The sequence below is a fragment of the Rissa tridactyla genome, chromosome 4 (genome assembly GCF_028500815.1).
Source record: "Rissa tridactyla isolate bRisTri1 chromosome 4, bRisTri1.patW.cur.20221130, whole genome shotgun sequence".
Classification (NCBI taxonomy): Eukaryota; Metazoa; Chordata; class Aves; order Charadriiformes; family Laridae; genus Rissa; species Rissa tridactyla.
Window position 1 is genome coordinate 62387812 of NC_071469.1, and position 20241 is coordinate 62408052.

At 39.5% G+C, this 20241-nt stretch overlaps 1 protein-coding gene across 1 annotated transcript in view; it reads left to right on the forward strand.

The window, feature by feature from the left end:
• Nucleotides 1–12036, forward strand: part of ADSS1 (adenylosuccinate synthase 1) — a 30987-nt gene extending 18951 nt beyond the window's left edge. Inside the window, exons 7-13 of the mRNA XM_054199898.1 lie at nt 110–191; nt 1183–1309; nt 2520–2674; nt 3858–3982; nt 5967–6064; nt 7206–7355; nt 8704–12036. Of these exons, the coding sequence (XP_054055873.1) occupies nt 110–191; nt 1183–1309; nt 2520–2674; nt 3858–3982; nt 5967–6064; nt 7206–7355; nt 8704–8756 (790 nt within the window). The 3' untranslated portion in view covers nt 8757–12036. The remainder of the gene's footprint in view (nt 1–109; nt 192–1182; nt 1310–2519; nt 2675–3857; nt 3983–5966; nt 6065–7205; nt 7356–8703) is intronic.
• The last annotated feature ends 8205 nt before the right edge of the window (nt 12037–20241 follow it).

The window sequence follows — 20241 nt, forward strand, 5'->3', positions numbered from 1 at the left end:
CTTATAGCACTCTGTATATACTGTATATAATTTAAGCTGAGTTCTTCTTGCCAAAGGTTCTATGAACTCAATGAATGTTCTTCATAGTTATGATTTCAATGTTTTACAGATTTAAAAATCTGGCACAACAATACAAGTCAATGTTTCCCACACTGGAAATAGATATAGAGGGACAATTGAAAAAGCTAAAGGTAAGGATTTAACACTTATAATATTTATTCAGTTTCAGGGAAAGTATAGAAGAAAACAGTAATATTTATTTCAACGTTTTTTTTTAAGTGTACCAGAACTACTACTTATTAACTCATTAATTTGAATTAAAAATGCATATCTTCATTATTATAAAACCGTTTAATAAGCAGTAGCTATGTTTTGTAATAGAATGTTCTCTTACTGTGGGCATTAATATAAATTTTGTGGATGATTTAATTCTCCTATAATATTTTACTTTTTTAAATTATTTTTTAAACAGTTATTTTACAAAATAACCGGTGTATTAAAGTAGCCAAGAGAACGCAGGGTGACGCCTGCAGTTAGCAGTGTCCAGCCATGACTGATGTAGGCTGTCTGAGACGCTTCCATGCTTAGTGAAGAACTGTTTGTGGAAGCTGTATTTCGAGATCCTGCTATTACAAGAAAAATGTCTTTTTATAAATAAATTCAGAAGAGCCACTGGTAAAACATCTTCTTTCGTGAATACGTAAGAAGAGAGGATGCTAAAAAAATTTGTTATCTTTCCCAAGTTTTGTCTGGTGTTTGTTCAGAGCTGACACCCTTCCTTTGAAGATACTTTTTAATATTTGTCAGTGGGGATTTTTTTTTTCTTTTGGAGCTTGCACTATTTCTAAGTCCCACCGTCAGTGTGTCTAGACTATAGACACATTATATAGAGACTAAATCAACAAAATGAGGTAGGTATACAACATCTTTGTGAATAGAAATGATACAGATATTACAGTATTCTAATGCAATAACAAGTCGTGTTTTCTTATGTGACTGGTTCAATGCATTGACCTGTTTTTCATGGAAGATAAGCTAATGGTTTTATCTTTCAAGTAAACCAGAGTTATTGAAGCTGGCATATTAGGGTTATCTGTATGTTTTGTGTTTCAAAAGTGAACACAGTGTACCCTGCTTCCTGCCGTTGTCTGGGGAAGCTGACAGTTCTACTCAAATCTGCAGGGATATGCTGAAAAAATAAGACCCATGGTTCGAGATGGTGTGTATTTTATGTATGAAGCTCTTCATGGCTCCCCAAAGAAGATTCTTGTTGAAGGAGCCAATGCAGCATTGCTTGATATTGACTTTGGTAAGTTAAATTCAAAACTCAGTTTAACTCCGAAGAGGTTAGCTTTATTTTGATTAATTTTATTTTGTTTTGTGTTTATATCAGCTTTATAAACAGAAGGAAAATAGAGAAACAAAATAGTCTTCCTTTAATAGGAAAAGATCTCTCAAAAGTAAAGCACAGTAAGCCAGAGATTGTATCGTTAACAGGATTGTGTTTAGGGTTTAAATATTGATTTTTACTGAAGTTTATTCCACTGGAGTTGAAATTCACTCCAGATAGTCTTGTCTTTATTACTTCTAAATGTCTGTGCACAGGGTCATACATTCCAGGCACCCACTGCAGTGCTGCTGAAATAATTCCTCTGCAGTGGAGGGAAGATTAACCCGGTGCCGATAACCTGTAAGTCTAGCTTCGTCAGATGATCTCTGCTCTGCTCTGTACCAAAAATCTAATTAAACTACTTAGGACTCTGTGAAGATGAAATAAAGAACGGGAGAGATGCTCTAATCCGGAGCTGAAGTGTAGAGATCATGAATAAGCTCTGAAGGCTTAGAAAAATCGCTGCAGATACTCAGAACTACTTGTGTAGAGCACTGGGAATGTCGGACTGTGAACTTTACACCAGCCTCTCCGTAGATGTTGCGGAAATACTTTCTGTGATACGTAGGACAGGGGAAAAAAAGCTTTAGACAGCAGGAGCAGCATCCTGTAATAGATCCGGTGCCTGATGAAGTAGTATTGAGATGCTTTGAAATTTCTCCCTTGTGGGCAATCCTCAGTGAAAGTTGCCAAGGATGAATGCAGAAAAGCTTACTCATTGGAACAGATGACAAATACTTGATACATCTTTAAGTATAAGAAAGTAGTATATTTTCTTATTTGTCTTGCGCACTAATAATATGGTTATGCAAACTGACAGGGTAAGTCAGCTATTTGAGTGGAAAAAAATTGCTTGTTTTTGCGGGATTTCTGTGGAGCTTTAGAAATGTAAATACGTATTATTCACTACAGAAGGAAGCAGTTTTGGGAAGAACAGCTTAATTTGTTCTCTTAAAAGTAAAATGGGAACATGCAATAAGAAGAATTTGCCCTTGTCTTTAGCTACTGATTCAGTTTAGCTTTAAAGCCAAACATACAGGTGAGAATCTTATTTCTGCTGTAAAGGAAAATCAGTCTTTGTTTCTTATTGTTGCTGAAACAGGGTTGTGCTGTTGTGTTTTTCTGACAGGCACGTATCCTTTCGTGACTTCATCAAACTGCACCGTAGGTGGTGTCTGCACCGGACTTGGTGTTCCTCCCCAGCATGTTGGTGATGTGTATGGTGTGGTGAAGGCGTATACTACTCGGGTGGGAATTGGAGCCTTCCCCACTGAGCAGATTAACGTAGGTTTAATGTTACAAAATGCAATATATACAGTTGCCAAAAAATAAGGTCAATGGAATGGGGTAAGGGTATACCAACAATGATTAAGCACCGTAATAATGCCAAGCCGTCGCACTCACAGAGAGGAGAATTACATTATAAACTTACGGTATTTTCCTTCATAGGAGTGAAACAGGAGTATGATGATGTTGTGTTACAGTGACCACACTTCTGTTGCAAAGAATGATGTGAAAACAGGTTTCATCATTTTGTGTAATATCGTTAGGTGCATTTCAGTGGCAAGAGTTTGTTGTAGGCTGGAATGTCTGCACTGCAGGAAAGCTTAAATTACAAGATACAACTTCTGTGCTTAACAGCCTGTGTTCTGTGCGATTTTTAGAATAAATGTGGTGTGTGCGTCAGCCAGTCATGCACAAATTGATCAATAAAAAGAAGGGGAAAGATTTTGATTCTTTTAAACTGTCTATTGTATTTTCATTATCAAGAAACTAGAAAGCTCAGGGTATTGATTGGGCTTGTACACACAGCAGTCTCTAGGTCAGTGATCCGAATCTAATTTAAGGATTTAGTCGCTAAAATCCTTTCTCTAATGGCTCAAATGAATTGGTGATTTCCTTTAGTTTCATGAGTCGTGAGCGTAAAGTTTCTGTCTTCTTTGTTTTTAACACATTATAAACGCTGCCAGCCTGAAGGGAACAGCTGGCAGTCTCACCCTGTGGTAGAACCAAGGAGCCTTAGGCATGGCCAAGGAGCCTGTTGACCTACACGTTGTACAAGCATTGATCTTCTTCCAAGCGTTTACAGTCTTGCCCCCCAAAACAATAGATGCCAAAAAGATCAGACAAAGAAAGTAAACACAACATTAAAAACAGGTCTGAATTGTCAAGGAAATCTTCCTGACAGATGAAGAAGGAAGAGAGGTGTCTCCTTGTGACATGAAAGAGTCATATTAAAGAAGTATTTTGGAAATGTTAGTGATTGAAATACAAAAATCCTGTGCATGAGGGGCTTTACTCTCCGCCTAACTCCCTTCCTAATAAAACTTAATTACCTTTTCCCTACAAAAAAGCCTTGGAATTGAACAACTATATTTTTCCTGCTACTTGTCTGTATTTGTTTAGATTTTGTTTTCCTGCTATTTTTCAGTGAAATACCATCAGCATTCTTTCTGTCATCTTTTAGGAAATCGGAGATCTGTTACAGTCCCGTGGCCACGAATGGGGAGTAACTACAGGCAGAAAGAGACGCTGTGGCTGGTTAGATCTTGTCATTTTGAAATATGCTCATATGATCAACGGATTCACTGCGTAAGCATCACAGATTTTGCGCTACATTTGGAAGTGATAATTTTGTGCTTCGCAGAATAAATATGTAGGTAACATTAATATAAGTCCAGTAAAGTGTTACATTTTAAGCAATAAAATAATTCACAGTGGGCAGCTGAGAATTGTCTTAATGCTAATAATAATCTAATTCCTTTGACTTTTTTTTCAAATGAAGTGATTTTACAACATCATAGCCGTGATTTTTTTCATATGTGTTTTCACTTTGCTTACATCAGATGGCCGACGTAGATTGAATCAATACACCCGTTTTCTAAGAGTTTGCTCTGGTGTTCTTGATCCAGTGCTTTCATGCTGTCTTATGTTGTAGTCTAAAACTGGCTGGTTTTGAGCTTTGGTGGACTCTGGTGGATCACACTTGTAGCACCAAATCTGCATTGTTCAGAACCACTGCCTCTTTAAGTGAAATAAGTGGGATGACACAAAGTGTACAGCAACTGGCACGGCTCTCATTCCAGTCCCGACAGGTTCATTTGTTTACAAAGGTGTAGTCTAATATTGTATTATAAATGCTGCTTTTAATGGGTTGAGTTTTATTTTCATTGGGACTGAGGGATTTACTTGCTTAGTAAATTATTTTATAATTAAAAATATATCTTAAATTGACATTTTAAAGGACAGGTGGCTGTTTAAAGGAACTGTTTCAGAGCGTAATGCCATCAAGCTAGCTAAAATGCTAGTGACTATCAGAAGTCGTTAATTTATAACTAGTTACCGATCTGTGTTTTCAGAAAAAATTGCAAAAGTTTTATTACAATTTTGTTCATATAAAGTGTAGACTTACTCATGCATTGGGGCAAACTTGTTCATATATGCAAACACATGACCCTGGGAATTGTAATATCTTATAAACTGAGGCTTAATATTGTTTATGCTACTAATGCTACAAAGGAACAATGATCTTTGTTCATTAATTTATCAGAAGGGGTTTGAAAATATTTTTTACTGGGATTTATATTTTGCTTTAACTTAGACATTTGTATTTTATGTGAAAATAGTATTAGGAAGGTGTTAGGTTTCCTTCCATTTCACTTCTGTAGAATTTCTGCATTTCTGTCATCAAAACTATGTCATCTCTGGTAACTGTGACAGTTAAAAAACATGGGGATACAAAAACTTCAAAAAAGTTGAAGGACTGGTGCTATGCTGATTCTTTCTCCAAGAGGTCTTTTCATTTAATCATTGCATTCATCGTATACTTACTGAGCACATGCAGCAGGGACTATTATGCACCTACCTGTCCAAATCCTTAGTTACTTATATTTTTACCAAGCAATGTCTGGCATATTGTTTCTAGAGAATTTGACTAGTTTTAAAATGCAGTTTTACTCTGATCAGTGAGTACTATGGTGTCTTCTTGAGGTTCCATTTTTGTGTTCCAGTGTGTTCTTTCACAAGATGAAAAAGGTTCATTAAACCGACAACGCTGGTAGCACAGCGCAGGCACTGAAGGGCAGGCTGGGATCTTTCGTACTGAACCGTATACGTGCTTTTAGTAGCCAGATTATGCTTGGGAAGTCTGTTTTAAAAGTATAATTTAGTAAATAAGTCTGTCTTACAGTTGGAGTCAGTAGGAATAACAGAAATAATCAGTAGTAGTGACATAAAGTGACATGCCGTCATACGCACCCAAACCAAGTCCAGTAAGCACCACTTTACATAGTCCGCTTGCATTTTCATGCGCTGAACCGAGCACTGTGCACCTCTGTGAGCTGCCAAGCATTTGGAAATGTGTCTTGGTACCTTAGCCATGTATTCATCTCTGCGGCGTGAATCAAATTACCAATGCTCATAGTTTGATGTATTTGTGTATTTCTGCTTGCTGGGTTACCGGAGTTGGATTTGTGAATACAAAACTAGAAAGGGAAAAAAAAAAAAAGGACAGGTGGAAATTATTAAAGAGAAGATTCATCATATGTGTAACTCTAACTGATGTTTTTCTGTACAGTTTGGCATTAACGAAATTGGATATTCTTGATGTCCTTGATGAGATTAAAATCGGTGTTGCTTACAAACTGGGTGGAAAAAGAATTCCATATTTTCCAGGTATGTTGTTAAATAGCTATGTTGATTTTTCTCTTCCCTGACTGTTAAGTCATACCAATGTTGGGAAAGGCTGCTTTTGAAAATCAAGCTTGGTTTCTTTTTTTTGCTAGAACTTCTGTAGAAATTTGCCCAACTATAGTATCAATATAAAGACTGCTGTATCAGTACGTTGGCATTTTCCATTCACCTTACGTCTTTATGTATGATGACAAGAAGCAAATTAAATCTTGTGTTAGGTCCCTCTATGTCTTGTCCCATTAGACTTTTTTTTTATCAGCAACACCAGGGATCTGAAAGTCAGCAAGACTCAAGTCAGTGAGTGGGTATCATTGGCAATAGCCCTTAATGAAGTACAGTAAAAATTAAAAGCAGCACTTAAGCTGTGCAAAAATGAGGCAGATACAAGCAGAATAAAGCTGCTTATGGGCTACTCTCATATAACTGTAATTAACGGCAACATTATTGTTAATAAAAATATATGTTGCCTCTCAGTGTGACTGATATTAAAACTTTTAAGATGTAATAATCTGTAATTTTCTCAGATTAATGATGTTTTCGAGATACGTGTAACGGTCTGTGCCAAGATGAGGGGTTTGTTCTGTTGAGATGGGGGATTCTGGAGGCAGGGGGAGGGCTGGCAGCGGCCAGCTTTCCCACCACTGATGGTAATTCCTGGCAGTGGACACAGTGGGGAAAAGCATGCGGATATCTTAAGTTATTATCCAGCCTAATGTAACCCTGTTCCATAAAGATAAAAACATTGGAGATAGTAGTGCCTTGAGCACAGGAGGATTTCTGTTTTTTTAATGTGCAAATCTGAACCAAAAAGTGGAACTACCGTAAACGCAAATAATTTGTTACCTCAAAAATAATACTGTAGTTTTCCGTCAACAGAGTGCATCCTACAGTTTTTAGAAGAGGAAAGTGGATTCCTGGATCCTCTTGAATCAGGGTTGTCTTCCAAAGTAACAGAACTTAATCTAAATTAAGGATGAATTAACCAACCAACCAGTAGAAATACTGCTTTTTCACGTATCAGATTTTAAATGTTGTCAAAAGACTTTTTTGGTTGAGAACCATAGGTGTGTTATTTAAGGTGTAGCAGCTAAAATCAACTGTGGTAAAAATTGTTCTCCCACAGCTAATCAGGAGATACTACAGAAGGTGGAAGTAGAGTATGAAACGATGCCTGGGTGGAAGACTGACACAACTGGCGCACGAAAATGGGAGGACCTCCCACCCAAGGCCCAGAATTACATCCGATGTGTGGAGAACCATGTTGGAGTGCCAGGTAAATCTTTCTAGATACGTACGTGTCAGGATGCCACAGCAGATAGGTACATTTATGTAGAAGTGCTTGCCAAGAAGCAGCAGAGGGTGGTGTTCTGCGGGCAGGTCTGCAGTGTTGCAGAGAGCTCCAAGCTGCTGCTGACAAGGATTTAACCAGAGGAAAGATAAATGTTTATTTTTCTTGGCAAACTGCCGCCTTCTGTCATTGAAAACTTTGGGATCTCTGCACCGTGTCCTCCCTTTACTAATCTCTTCCTTTCACTTCGCTTCCTGCACTGCATCCCTGTTTGAATATAACTGCTTCTTGTGTTTGGTTTTTTTCTTTTTCTCTGTTCCGCACTTACCCATAAGGAAATGTGTTCCGTAATGATAATGGATCCGAGATTGTTTAGGCCAGTTCTGCCGCTTTGGAAAACTGAGAATCTTAACGCGATCAGTCTCCAAAGGTTAAGCATCCAGTTTTCTTCAAATCTAATTGCTAGAGCTCTGGAGGTGCTACAAGCTATGGTACGAGTGGTGGAGCTGGGAAAGGAATTTCCACAGCAGCAGACTTAGAAAGCTGGCACGTGTGATTTTGTTTTCCATAAAGCACCTCAAAGGTCACGTATGGGGTGTGTGAGCTAGTTTCAACTCTAGGAATTCCAGTATTGTTCATGGATTAGGAGGCATCTGATAGCAGAGCCTGAAACTCAGTGAATGGCCTGTGTGTGGTCATGAACACAGATGTGTGTGACGGGATATGTAAATAAAGCTCCCCTTATTTTGTTTTTCCTCTGATTCTCAGTGTGAAGGCAGGGTGCCACGGTGGGTTTGATGGCGGAAGGAGACCTACCTACAGTCAGTTCTGTGGTACCCATGGGCAATAAAATTGTAGTGGAACAATTATAGTATGGTATTTGGGGTGGCTGCTCATGCTGGATAATGTTATTAATTGCAGCCTTACGTTTAACAGTATTATAGCATGTGTGCCTCACTGTCTCCTGGTCCACATCAAGATAACTTCACAGTCTGGCAGAGCTCTTTCTTCCTCTCTGCAGGGATTGAGCTAGGTATCCTAAACGTGCAACAAACATGCTTGACCTTCTGTTAGGCCTTCCATCTGCAGTGCTTTGTCTTTATGGTATAATTATTTCATGCTTTCAAACTTCAACATATCACGCTTCTAGACTGGTAATGCAGCAGGAGTACAGTGATTTATTTTTTTTTTACAGAAAAACTTCCTAGCTTTGTGTTTCAGCACAAAGTCGGCCTGTTTGTAGTGAAGCGTGATGAAAGCTCAAAATTATTGCAATTTATTGATTATAATATTTACCCTCACTTTGTCCTAATAGATGTGTTTTCCTCCCTAGTTAAATGGGTCGGAGTTGGAAAATCAAGAGAGTCGATGATCCAGCTATTTTAAACAAATGAAGAACTTCAGTGATGAGAAGCACAATTTAGCGTTCATCTGTTCCTTACTGCTGCTTCTTTAAATGGAGATGGTATTTAACACCAACATGTTCTTCTAGGAATTGAATAGAAACAAAGCATATATTCTGTATTGTAACATTTTATTTAAGTTCTCAGTAAATTCAGTGTAAAATTTCTTTGGTGGCCATCATAAAAACAAATAAAATCTAAAAAGTATTCTTAATGAAATAAGGAAAAAAATATTTTTTTAAATTTGAGCCATGTTACTATTTGAAAGCATTTTACATCCACATAGAGTTATTTCTTCTTGCTGACATCAATATTACGCCTTTTCCAGTAGTTACTGGGTAACTTTAGAATTGTGAAGCTTGGATTTGTTCTTCAACTTTAAATGTTAAAATATCTATGTATCTGTGTTGGCAGCAATAAGATGGATACCGTGTACTTAAATTGGTTAGATTATACAGATTTTCGGTCTGTAAAAGGCAGTAAAGTTAGGTAGGTATTTTTGACTGCACAAAGCAAAGCAAACACAATTATCTATAATTGTTATAGAATGACCCACTAAAATGGATGGAGAGCAGCTAAAATATTTTTATCATAGAGCCTATTCTAGTAACTGAGATAACATCTGTAGAGGGGCCAAACTGGAGAAAGTTGACCTGTCTAATAATTCTTTCAAATACCCTGTGTCCTAACAGACAACCCCTGTGGAGACTGTCAGATGCGCGGTCTTTATTTCATGCAGTAGGGAAGGAGCGAGTGAAGGTGGAAGGAAGAGAGTCCTCAAGGTACAAAACACAGAGGGAGAGCGGAGCTGAGACAGCACGCTGTGTTTTCTCAGCGAACCTAAGGCATTTCTTCCTGCTAATGCAGTGACTGTAATTTCCAAAGTTTCACTTTAGTTATCTGTTGAAGAACTTGGAACTTGCAGCTCCATAAGGCACGCTCACTTCCACAGCTCCTAGGTTTCCAAGAATAAATCAATGCATGACTTAACGATGACTGCTGCAGTATTACACCCCTCACGCATTTTGACCTTCCTCAGCAAAATGTAATGCCTATTTATAGAAGGGGATGACATGTGGCAGCTGGGGTTGGGACGTGTAGAAGCCATGGAGAGGTCCCCGAATCTTCAAGAATACACTTGGATTTCTTTGCGGATCTTCTCATTTATAATGGCTCTCAAAAAAAGGCCTACCTCTCGTAGTGTAAAAAGAATACACTGGAAAAGGAGTTAGTCCCTAACTGTGGAATTTTCCAAATAAATGTTCCTTTTCTAATATGTCTCAGAGAGCTATAACAGTACTTTTGTATCATTCCCAGGGGCTGTGGAAGTGGCATCACAACCCCAGTAATGCCATTATGTAGTGTGTGAAAATATCCCTTTCCTGAGGCGATAACTCCAAGGATACAAAACAGTGATATTCTGCACATCACAGATGGGGAAAAAGAAAAACCTATCTGGAGTATCATGTGTCGTACTCATCCCCCTTGTCTTTTCTCACTCAATATTAAATAATGGTTAATGTTCAAACCCGTTTGTGTCAAGAAGCAATTACAAAAGTACCGGTACATGCATATAGCAAGCACTAAATTTAATTGTTTATGGATGTATTGCTGCTTGTAGGGCAGAATTCTTACACCCTCCGGCTGCAGTGCAGTCTCTTCATACCCCAGATCATCGTAGACTGTGGCTTCATGCCACAAGCAAATACTCTTTATCTCTTAAAAAAATAAAAAGAGCTCAAAGCCATGAATCCTTAATCCAGCCACAATTCCTTTGTCAATTTTTAACAAGTTGTTTAATCTCCCCGCTGCTGTTTTTTGCATTCTGTATAATGGCAATTAGGAATACATCCTCACCTCTTTTACAGTTTTTTTGGAGATCCCTGGATTGAGCCGTGCAGTCCTTGCATTGATGAGGAAGCTCTCCCTGTCATATTTATGGGTGTTCTAATGAAAGAGCAATGAGATTTCTGACCTTAGTTAATGTTTGTGAAACACTTCTGAAAGGTGCTTGGTAAGTGCTAATTATTACAAGCACTGTGAAACGTGCCTCATTTATATGAGGTAATTTAAGCGTAAAGATCCTCGGAGATACAGTAATTAAGTTTTGTTTTCACATGGCTTAACCTTGTGACATTTGCCTACTGGATGATCTAGACCTGTTCCTTTTCTCGGCCCCATCTTCATCAGTGCATTTGTGTTAGGGGGTGGCCACTATATTTAAGCTTTCGTTGATTTATAGGCAAAGTCCACAATCAGTGACAAGCCACTCGGTGTGCTGAGTAACTGGATTAAATGGTCAACTCCAAATGAAGTACTTGGCATAGTGAAAAAATCAGGTTTTATAGCTTAATTTTCACAAGATTACTTTGTCTTGTTCACTTAATCTTTTTATTTTCCATGAAGTAATTTTTCCATTAAGTCTCCATTAGGTCCCCATCGCCTGTCTCTGCATTCAAGGATTCGTCAAAAACCCAGTGATGTTGTCAATGGGCAGGATGTAATTGGCAATTATCCCATGACTTACTCTGTTACTGTAAAAATAATATCATGCATTTCATTTCATAGCATGGATTTTTTAAATGAAAACTCTACTCCTGTTGAATTTCATATACGTTATCATTTAGTTAAATGTGAATAAGTTCAGATTTTTATGGAAGAGATCTTTAATCTACTGAGTGACACAATGCTTAATAAGAACATCTTTATGTAAAAGTGCTTTCATTTTGGCTGTTGCCCATGTGTGTTATTTTGTATCGTTTGGAATTTAATTTTAATAACAAATCACTGTGATGAATTTAATTTCTTCTTTCTCCCCAGCCAAATGCAATAATAATGACTAAAACTGGTTGATGCATCATCCTGTTAGATATCTGGATGGAAGAATAAGGGGAAATATCTACCGAAATGGCATAATTTCTGGTAGAGATCATAGTTTTTTAAAAGTAGCAATTACTGATTCACTCGTGCACATTAATGTAGTTGACATATTTTCTCACCCTTACAACATGGCCTTCATAGTCAGGTGTATGCTTCCTAACACATGCAGTATAAGATTTTGAAGCTTTTGTAATTTTTAATTTGGCTATATATGGTCTTACAGTTCTGGCGTAATGCACTTTATAAAAGGAAAGAAAATGAAGCATTTCCATAGTAATGTGCAAACTATATGCTTACACCTTATGCAGATTTTTTCAGATGAATTTTGAATTCACACCTGTTTATTTTGTCCTTAAAGACATATTAAAACCAGTTTAAAGTAACTGTGCTTGGTCTCGATCTCTCTTTTTCTTTTTAACAGAATACACCTCATACAAAAACCTGGTTCGATATTTCACGGATTCTAAAAAATAACATGCAGCATCACTGAATGAATGGATATTTTCTCTCAGTCAACAGATTCTCAGCGTGTGGCCTTTTTTATGCATTCTGTAAACTTTGTCACACTTTCCCATTTACAAACTGAGCAGGGATCCACCTTTACCATGGGGTTTCATGGTTAGTCACCTTTAGTTAGCTTGCCTGAGTGAACAATGATTTTATGGAGAGAAAAAACATTTTCTAATTGATGCAAAAATGTTCTTGCCGTACCAGCTGGCTCAGAACAACGTGAACTCTATATAGTTTTTTTATCAACAGCACTGTGCTAGAAAGGAAGTGTAGATACTGAGTCAGATAACATAATTATCACCTCTAAAATGTGTTAGGACTTTCAGAAGCCTTTCTAGAAATCACTCTCTCTCTCATCCATTTTAGAAGAAGTCTGGAGCAGCAGGTGAGTCACCTGTCCAGTAAATCACAGCAGGTTAGTACACAGTTCGGGGCAATGTCCGAGAGCTGCATGGCAACTGCTCTGCTAATTAACTTCTGTTTCTTCGTTTCCTTTGCAGTTATGAATTCGTGTAGAATGGTCTTTGGTAGCCGAAGCATTTGAAGCAGTTTCATCTAATTCCATGTGACGCTGGCAACGACAAAAAAAAAAAACCAAACAAACAACAACCCAAAACTAAGGGAGTCTTTCTTTGCTGAAGTTACTCACTGTGAAAACAGTGGGTTTTTTACTGGTCCACCTGTTGTCTATCAACTGGAGACCTGAGTCTTAAGAGTGTCCATATTGTTTCCTTCCTCCTAACCTGGTAAAAATGGGAGCAATGTCACCATGTTGCCTGTGGAAAGCTGCAATTAATAGATGACTTTCCTGCCTCTACCCTCTTCTAGTAATACTTTACATGGTGTCAAGCTCTAGCCCGCTCCTTATTTCTCGTGGAAGTGGTCCAGCTTCCTTTATGGTAACGTTTGGTATTCAGCAGAGAGCTGGTTTCGAGTGCTGGGTGTCTGCAAAAAGGATGAGCTGACATCACCCTTTTAACTGGGCATCGGGCAAGACAGAAAATCCAGCTCTGACCACCTTAACTTTAGAAGAAGTCCCTGTTTGTGGTATAGGCACTGTATCAAGGGAAGTAGCCTGTGGATTTGTTGACTACTAATTTAAGTGAGTTTGTTAGTGCTGGTTTCATACCTTTATTAGATCCGTGTTGCCAGTGAAAAAGAGGGTGCCTGAGGCATGGAGCCTGCTCAACCGTCGCAGTACTGCGTGGGATTCATGGTGTGTGCGAACTGGTGTACAGCCTGCTTCGGGGAGGTAAGAAGATGGGTTCTTTCCTTCCCGAATCAATCACAGGTCCATCACAAAGGAGCTTTGGTAAGGAGCACCTTTTATTCTTGATTGTGGCTGGCTGGACCCTTACATATTGATCAAATTTAAAGGGAAAAATTTTCCATGTAGATAAGTCTAGTCTAAATAAGGATTTCAGGATTTTGCCTTTTAATCATATACTTACAGGAAATCAGTTTTTCTAAAACATCTTCATGTGTTATTAATATCTGTACATTTCTGGAGTAGAGACTGTGCACTAAATATTTGCCCATCAGCCCTATGAGACTGTAAGAAAAAAAAACACGAACAGAAAACTAGGAAAGATCTTCTGTAAGCACATAGGCTTTATGGCTTCCTTTAATGTAAAAAAATTGATCCAGTAGCTGCATTTTTCAGTGGTTGGAAACAGTACAAATTTTAACACTGTCTACAAAAATGGAAGGAAATGGCTTTTGTCAGGAAAAAAATAACACTGGTATTTGAATGTTTTCACAGTCTTGAGGTAACGTACCTGTCCTTTGACAAGCATTACCTTTCAGAGGTTGAGTACGTACACCAGAGTTTACATTACAGGCCTGTAAATAGTGCCTCAGACAACAGTGTTAGGTTTCAGGAGATACCTTTACAGGGCTTGATAGGTGGTGGAGCACTTCAGACAGTTTGTGTTGTTGCTGAAATCCTTAAAATACCCTGAGCAGAAGCACTGGAGATGTGGATTTGAGGTCCCCAATTTCTTGAGGACCGTGGAATACAGTCAGCTATACATGCCCTTCCAGCAGAGGTGGCAGTATCCATCTTCCCCTTTATCAGACAGAACTTTTAATGCTAACCGGGCCTAATGCCTCAAATGAGTGGAAATGGCGTTCGGCGCTGAGGTTCGTGGAAGCCCGGCTGGCCCGTAAATGGAGATGGTCCCGTGCAACGGTTGCTGGAGTCAACCTTTGGTGAGCCTGAGAAAATCACAAACTTGGTAAGCAAAAGTTTATTACCAGTCACTATCATAAAAGGGTGTTTCGTGGTGTTCTTTGCTTCTGAAAAGAACCTCCCAGTTACAAACCTATTGTATTTAGAGTTATGTTTCCATTGGGATCCTTAAAATAGTGCAGCGCTCTGCCATGAACGGAAACCTGTCCTTTGGTGAGTTTTGAATTCAGGAGTGGCTGACAACAAATGGCAAAGACCTTGATAAGCTTGAGGTCTGGGCAACGGGAAGCTCATGAAGCTCAGGAAGAAGCACAGCGTTACCCATGTCTCAGTACAGGCTGGGAAGCACCTGGCTGAGGAGCAGCTCTGCTAGAAAGAACCTGAGGTTTACAGCAGATGCCAGGATGCGTATGAGCCAATGATGCATTTGCATCTTGAATAAAGCTTACTGGGCTATAAGAGGGGGATTATGGCCAGGAGATGGAGGGAATGTATTTCCCATTACTCATGTTGGCGAGTAGTACCACCAATTCATGCTAAATGACCGCTGGCATCCATTGTAATGACATGTTTTGTGTCCTTAGTAAATGGGTGAAGTAGAAAAGGAGAATTGGAGAGGCAATGTGACGTTCTTGTGCCTTGCTACAGATAAGGCTAGCTATGGTCCCAGTGCACAGTCACATGTATGTCAGTTCTATGATTACTGCTTAGTTCGCATCCTATAGCATCAAAAATAGGCAATGCAGTTCAAATTTTGAACTTTGCATTTTGTACTCCAGTTTTCTTCCACTTCAGTTGTTCCAGCCATTGAGGCTGTGCCCTTGTGGTGGCTTCATCCTGCTCTGCAATAGTTACCACTGTTCCACGCTTTGGTTTGCATTATGAAGCAATGCATCCAGCATGGAAACTGGGTTCCTTTTGGATGAAACTGTGCAAGAGTTGCTCTCCGGCAGTGCCCCTGCTATGCTCCGGATGCTGATCAGAGTTCAGTCCGTGGAGCCACGCAAGAACACGTTAGAAGCAGCCCTCCACCTGCAGTGTGGATGCTGAGTCCTCAGCACCAACTGCTTTGCATATTTGTTCCTGTAGGACTGCTCTGCTTGCTAATATGGACACAACTTTTGAACATTAGCCGTTCCATCTTCCTTTATCCAGCTCTTTGTTCACTTTATACTAATCACTAACTAATAACTAATTATTCTCTTTATGGTTTTATATCAAGTGCTTGTTGACATCTGAATAGATTAGAACCACTGCATTTCTTTTGTCCATAAAATCAGTTATTATCCAAGATACTTAGGGGCTATCTATTTTTAAGGCTATTTTGCATTTTATTCCATTTAACCTTTACCTCTTTGTTTTCAGTGAGCCTTTCTTTGAAAACATTGCCAAAGTCTTGCAAACTACTGAGTCTAGACTATTAAGGGTCTGGTTGTCAGCATAGTTTTTCCATTGCCACCTTTAAAGTTATTACATTTTCGATTCTCAGATAATACAATACCACTCTCAACTTGAAAGATTATTAGAAGCATTTCTTCGTGTCTTGCAATTGCATATCCATTCTTTCAGAATTCAGGAATGCAGTTTATATCCATACTATCGGGGTTATAACGTGAGATAAAATATAGTTTGAAGACATTTACTGAGTAAGTTCACAAATGATTTGCCCTGCCATTCTGAAACAGCATTAAGTTTCTATCTACAGCTTCTAAAGAAGATTACTGGTAAAGGTAACTAAAATGGCAAACCCATTTCCTGAGGATTTGCTCCACTGATTTTAAGTATACACATTCTGCAGACAAAATAAGAACATACCTTCAGTGATCTCTCTACTTGCTTATATTGCGTAGTGAAATAAATAGGGGGCTGGACAAAGGAAGTGTCTCCAACCTTGCCAGAAGAACTGAAGCTGGAATAAAACAGCAGCAAGTTCACATGCTGGGTGCTGAACTAGGCCAAAAGAATAACCGGTGTCTGGGACAAACACCAGAGGGCTGTGAATTTTGAAGAGCCAGGAGGAACAGCAGGCTACTCTGCTCCCTTATTCAGTCAGTTATGCAATGCCAATATTACAGTTTTATATTTGCAGCAGTTTCAGTGGTGATATATTTGTATGTACAGGTAGTCCTTCCTAGGGTTAACGTACTGGTAAAGAATCGGTATTAGAAACAGAGACAATGCTGAACGCTTTCACCATCTGTCTGGAGATCTTCCAAATCTTGCAGGTAGGAAAGATACAATAGAAGAAAAGAAAATACGATCGTGTCACGCCAGTATCTTCTCGGAAATTCTCATGCAGAAAAAAAGAAAGAAAAAAAGATGAATGCATATACATGGCAGGAAAGTACTGAGCATAAATATATATAATAAGCTATAATGCATTTTAATATACATGAAAAAGAGGTCAAGTGGAAGAAATAAAAGACGTTTGCTAGTTAAGGCATTACAAATGGGATAAGACATTTTGTCTATTAGAGATTGATTTGCACCACACTGCATAATTAAAATACCAAAGCTGGTACTGATGGAAGTCTGAGCCCTACGCAAAATGTATTGATGATTTCCATCCTGGGGAAACATGCCAGCAGCACAGAAAAGTCTCATTCTATCAATTGGCACCCTGGATGGTAGGCCTAGGACTGAACGTTACTTTTTTAGCTTATATCGCACCACTCAAGGGAACTGCTCAGCAGAGAGCAAAGAGATAGAATGAGCGCCTTCAAGACTTCCCACTGTAAACAGATTTCAATCAAAAAGGCTGTACTAAGAAAATTTCCACATTAGTCCTAGTGATGGTCCCTGTAGGTGCGGCATGTTATCTTGGCAACGTTCAGGGGCTGGCTTTGACTGTGCAGCTTCTGTTTTCTGGACAGAGATCTTCTCTATCCAGCATCGACAATGCAGCCACACATATTTAAAATAAACACGCTTTGTGGGCTGCTGCTGGGGAACCGTTTGTTGGACATGGTGCGGACATAGTCCTGTCAAGCTGAAGTGATGTACTCTAGGTCATTCCAGCTGAACGGCTGCTTTAAGGAGTGCATAAAGGTGAGCGTGCGAGGCACAGCATACAAAGCTGTCTCAGAGCAAGGATTTATTTCCCCCACAAAATAACGAGACCTGGGCTGATGCAGCTGCAGTGTAGAGGGAGGGAGGGTTTTGCCCAGCCCTTCCCGTACCATGTGAAGGAGAGGGATGTTTTGTATTGTGTGGGATTAGTGAAAGGGTGGAGGTTCCTGTAGCCTCTCCCAGGTAAATCGATGCTGGATAATGGAATAGCACCATTTGAACAGAGATTTAAAGAATTCCTAGGACAACCACCTAGCGTTAAATGAAAAACATTGTTGCCTGCAGAGGAAGAAACCAGAACACTGTTGGCACCACGTTAAGAGTTCAAGTGTGGCTTACTGTCAGAGCTCAATTTCCATTTTTTCTTGGTAGATTGAAAGAATCTAGAAAGAGGCAAAATAAAAGGAAAGTGCGTGCAGCAGAAATTAAGGCACACAACTGGGAAGGCCAGGAACAACCATCACCAAAAAAAAAAAAACCCCACCTTGGAGAAAGCAGCCTCCTTGTAAGCCAGGCATATTGCTGCCAGCAGAACAATAACATCTTCTTTGCAATACCGATTTATAGTCTTGAGAGTGCCCTCTAGTGTAAGCGGGACCTTGGAGTATTTTGATTTACGGAGCAGCACTGGTGTATCTCATAGCTGGCAGAACAGTAACCTGCTATGAAATTCAACCACGCCATGCTAATTTAAGAGCGAGTACTGGCTGCCGTGCCAAGGTGGCAGAACCTTGGCTTGACAGCAGCATAGTTCAAGAGCCAGCCCTTAATCCTGCACAGCACTGGTTTATCAAAGGTTTTTTGATGTGCGAACCAACTCATCAAGATGAGGACACGAACTCTGTTGCTAATGAGTCATAGTAAAATGACGTGCACTTACGAACAGATAACGTCTGAAGTGTGTGTAGCCCTTTGATCTGAGTTGTAAACATGTTGGTTGTTAGCGCTGACGTACTACAATACCATAAGGAAAGAAAAGGGAACAGAAAAAAAGGAAAGAGCCCCCAGCTATTCTAGTAAAAGGAGGGCTGTTTTAACCTTCGAATCCGTATTGCAGAGCAGAGAAAGAAGAGTACCAGGGACCGAGTGCATGGGACTTGGTGCTTTACTTCGCTCCTCGCAGAGGATGTGTGTGCAGCCTGATACTCCGGCTGACTCCACACAGCTACACTATATCAGCTACTGTAGTATATATTCCACTTAAAAGAATTTCCAGAACATTGCCTTCACTGTTTTACATTAAGACATTAGAAAAGAACCAACGAGTTGGACAAAATACACTCTTTTTACATCACTACAGAGAGGAATCATTAAGGAAACTCCTGAGTTTAAAGAGAAGGATAATGTATTTTTAAGGTCTTCTAATGCTTATGGGAACCTACTCTTAGGCATTTGGAACAGTTTAATGGCTAATATAATCTCCTGGATTGCTATTTATCTGCCACCTGTTCCTAAAATGGAACACTTGTTACAGTAAATGGATAAAGTTTGCTTTCAAAACAAGGCATAGACAGGAAGAAATAAGACCGACGAATAATTAGATTCACAAAGCCAAATCAGCCAATGTGGATATTTTGTCTAACCCTATGTAAAACAGAAGGCAGAATTTTCCTCAATTTGCTCTTTTCCAACTTTGTAAGCTCTTTTCATTTTAAGAAAGCTCTAGTCTCAATTTGCAATGTCTGCGATTTACACCGTCTGATTTTTGTTTCTGTCTACTTGTTTATTTCTAATTATATTTTGGAGTAGTTGGAAGCGTTGGCTGACAGGTAAACATTTATCATAACTGTCTTACAGATGGACCAGAAACAAAAATCTTAAAATCTGTCATTGCTTACTGGAGTATTTAAAATCTAAATCTATGCATTCTGTAGGCAAAGCCTATTTGTAGTTCAGGTCTGAATGTGATATATTTAATTAAATTGTTCTCAGTGCAAAAGGAATTTTATGCCAATTTTTACAAAGGGTGTGATCCTGAGGACTCTGTATCAGTAAACCTGAGGAAGGTTCTGGCAAGTCAATGTATTTATAAGTACTCCGAGGAAGGGACGTGCTACATTCTTGTTAAAAGTCAAATCTAAAAGCCAACTGGGAAGAGCTACAGCTGTGTATTTTCTAGGCTCTCACTCTACCAAACAGGTGCTAAATGGGCAGTGTCAGTAAGGCAGTAACACGTGGGGGAAAAATAACCTCAGTTACATCCGTAGAGTGCTGGGTTCTGAACAAAGGGATTAGCACGCAGGGGAGCGAAGCTGTGAGCCATTTATGAATAGTTCCCTGAAAGCACCGGTTTGGTGCCTCAGTAGTAATCAAAATGATAAATCGGACATTAGGAATTACTGGGGGAGGAACCCAGAAGAAAACTTCTTTAGATTTATGCTGTCCAGGTGCGTAGCATGCCCGCAGCTGGCCCGCTGGCCACCCCGCTTTGGGAAGGACGTTAGAGGCTATGAGAGCTATGGAAAAGGACACCTGAGGCTGTCTGTACCCTGCGGCTCAGGTTTGCGGGGTGCGGTTGGCCACCTTGTGCCCTGCTGCCCAGAGCAGAGGTGCTTCGGGGCACCCGGGTCTTCCTTCCTCCCTCCCACGCAGCCCAACCCCTTTCAAGAGCAATGGTGCACGTGGGAGGCTTCCCGTGCTGCGCTCCGGGACGTGGCACGTGATGTGGATCGGGACACACTGCAAAGCAATGCTTCAGTGTGACAAAATATTTTGGCTGAAATCAAAAATGAAGGACGATGATGTGGCAGCCACCTTTATAGTCCTGGATGTTACGCGGAGTCAATAGGGAATGGTTATTCACTATTTTTTTATAAAA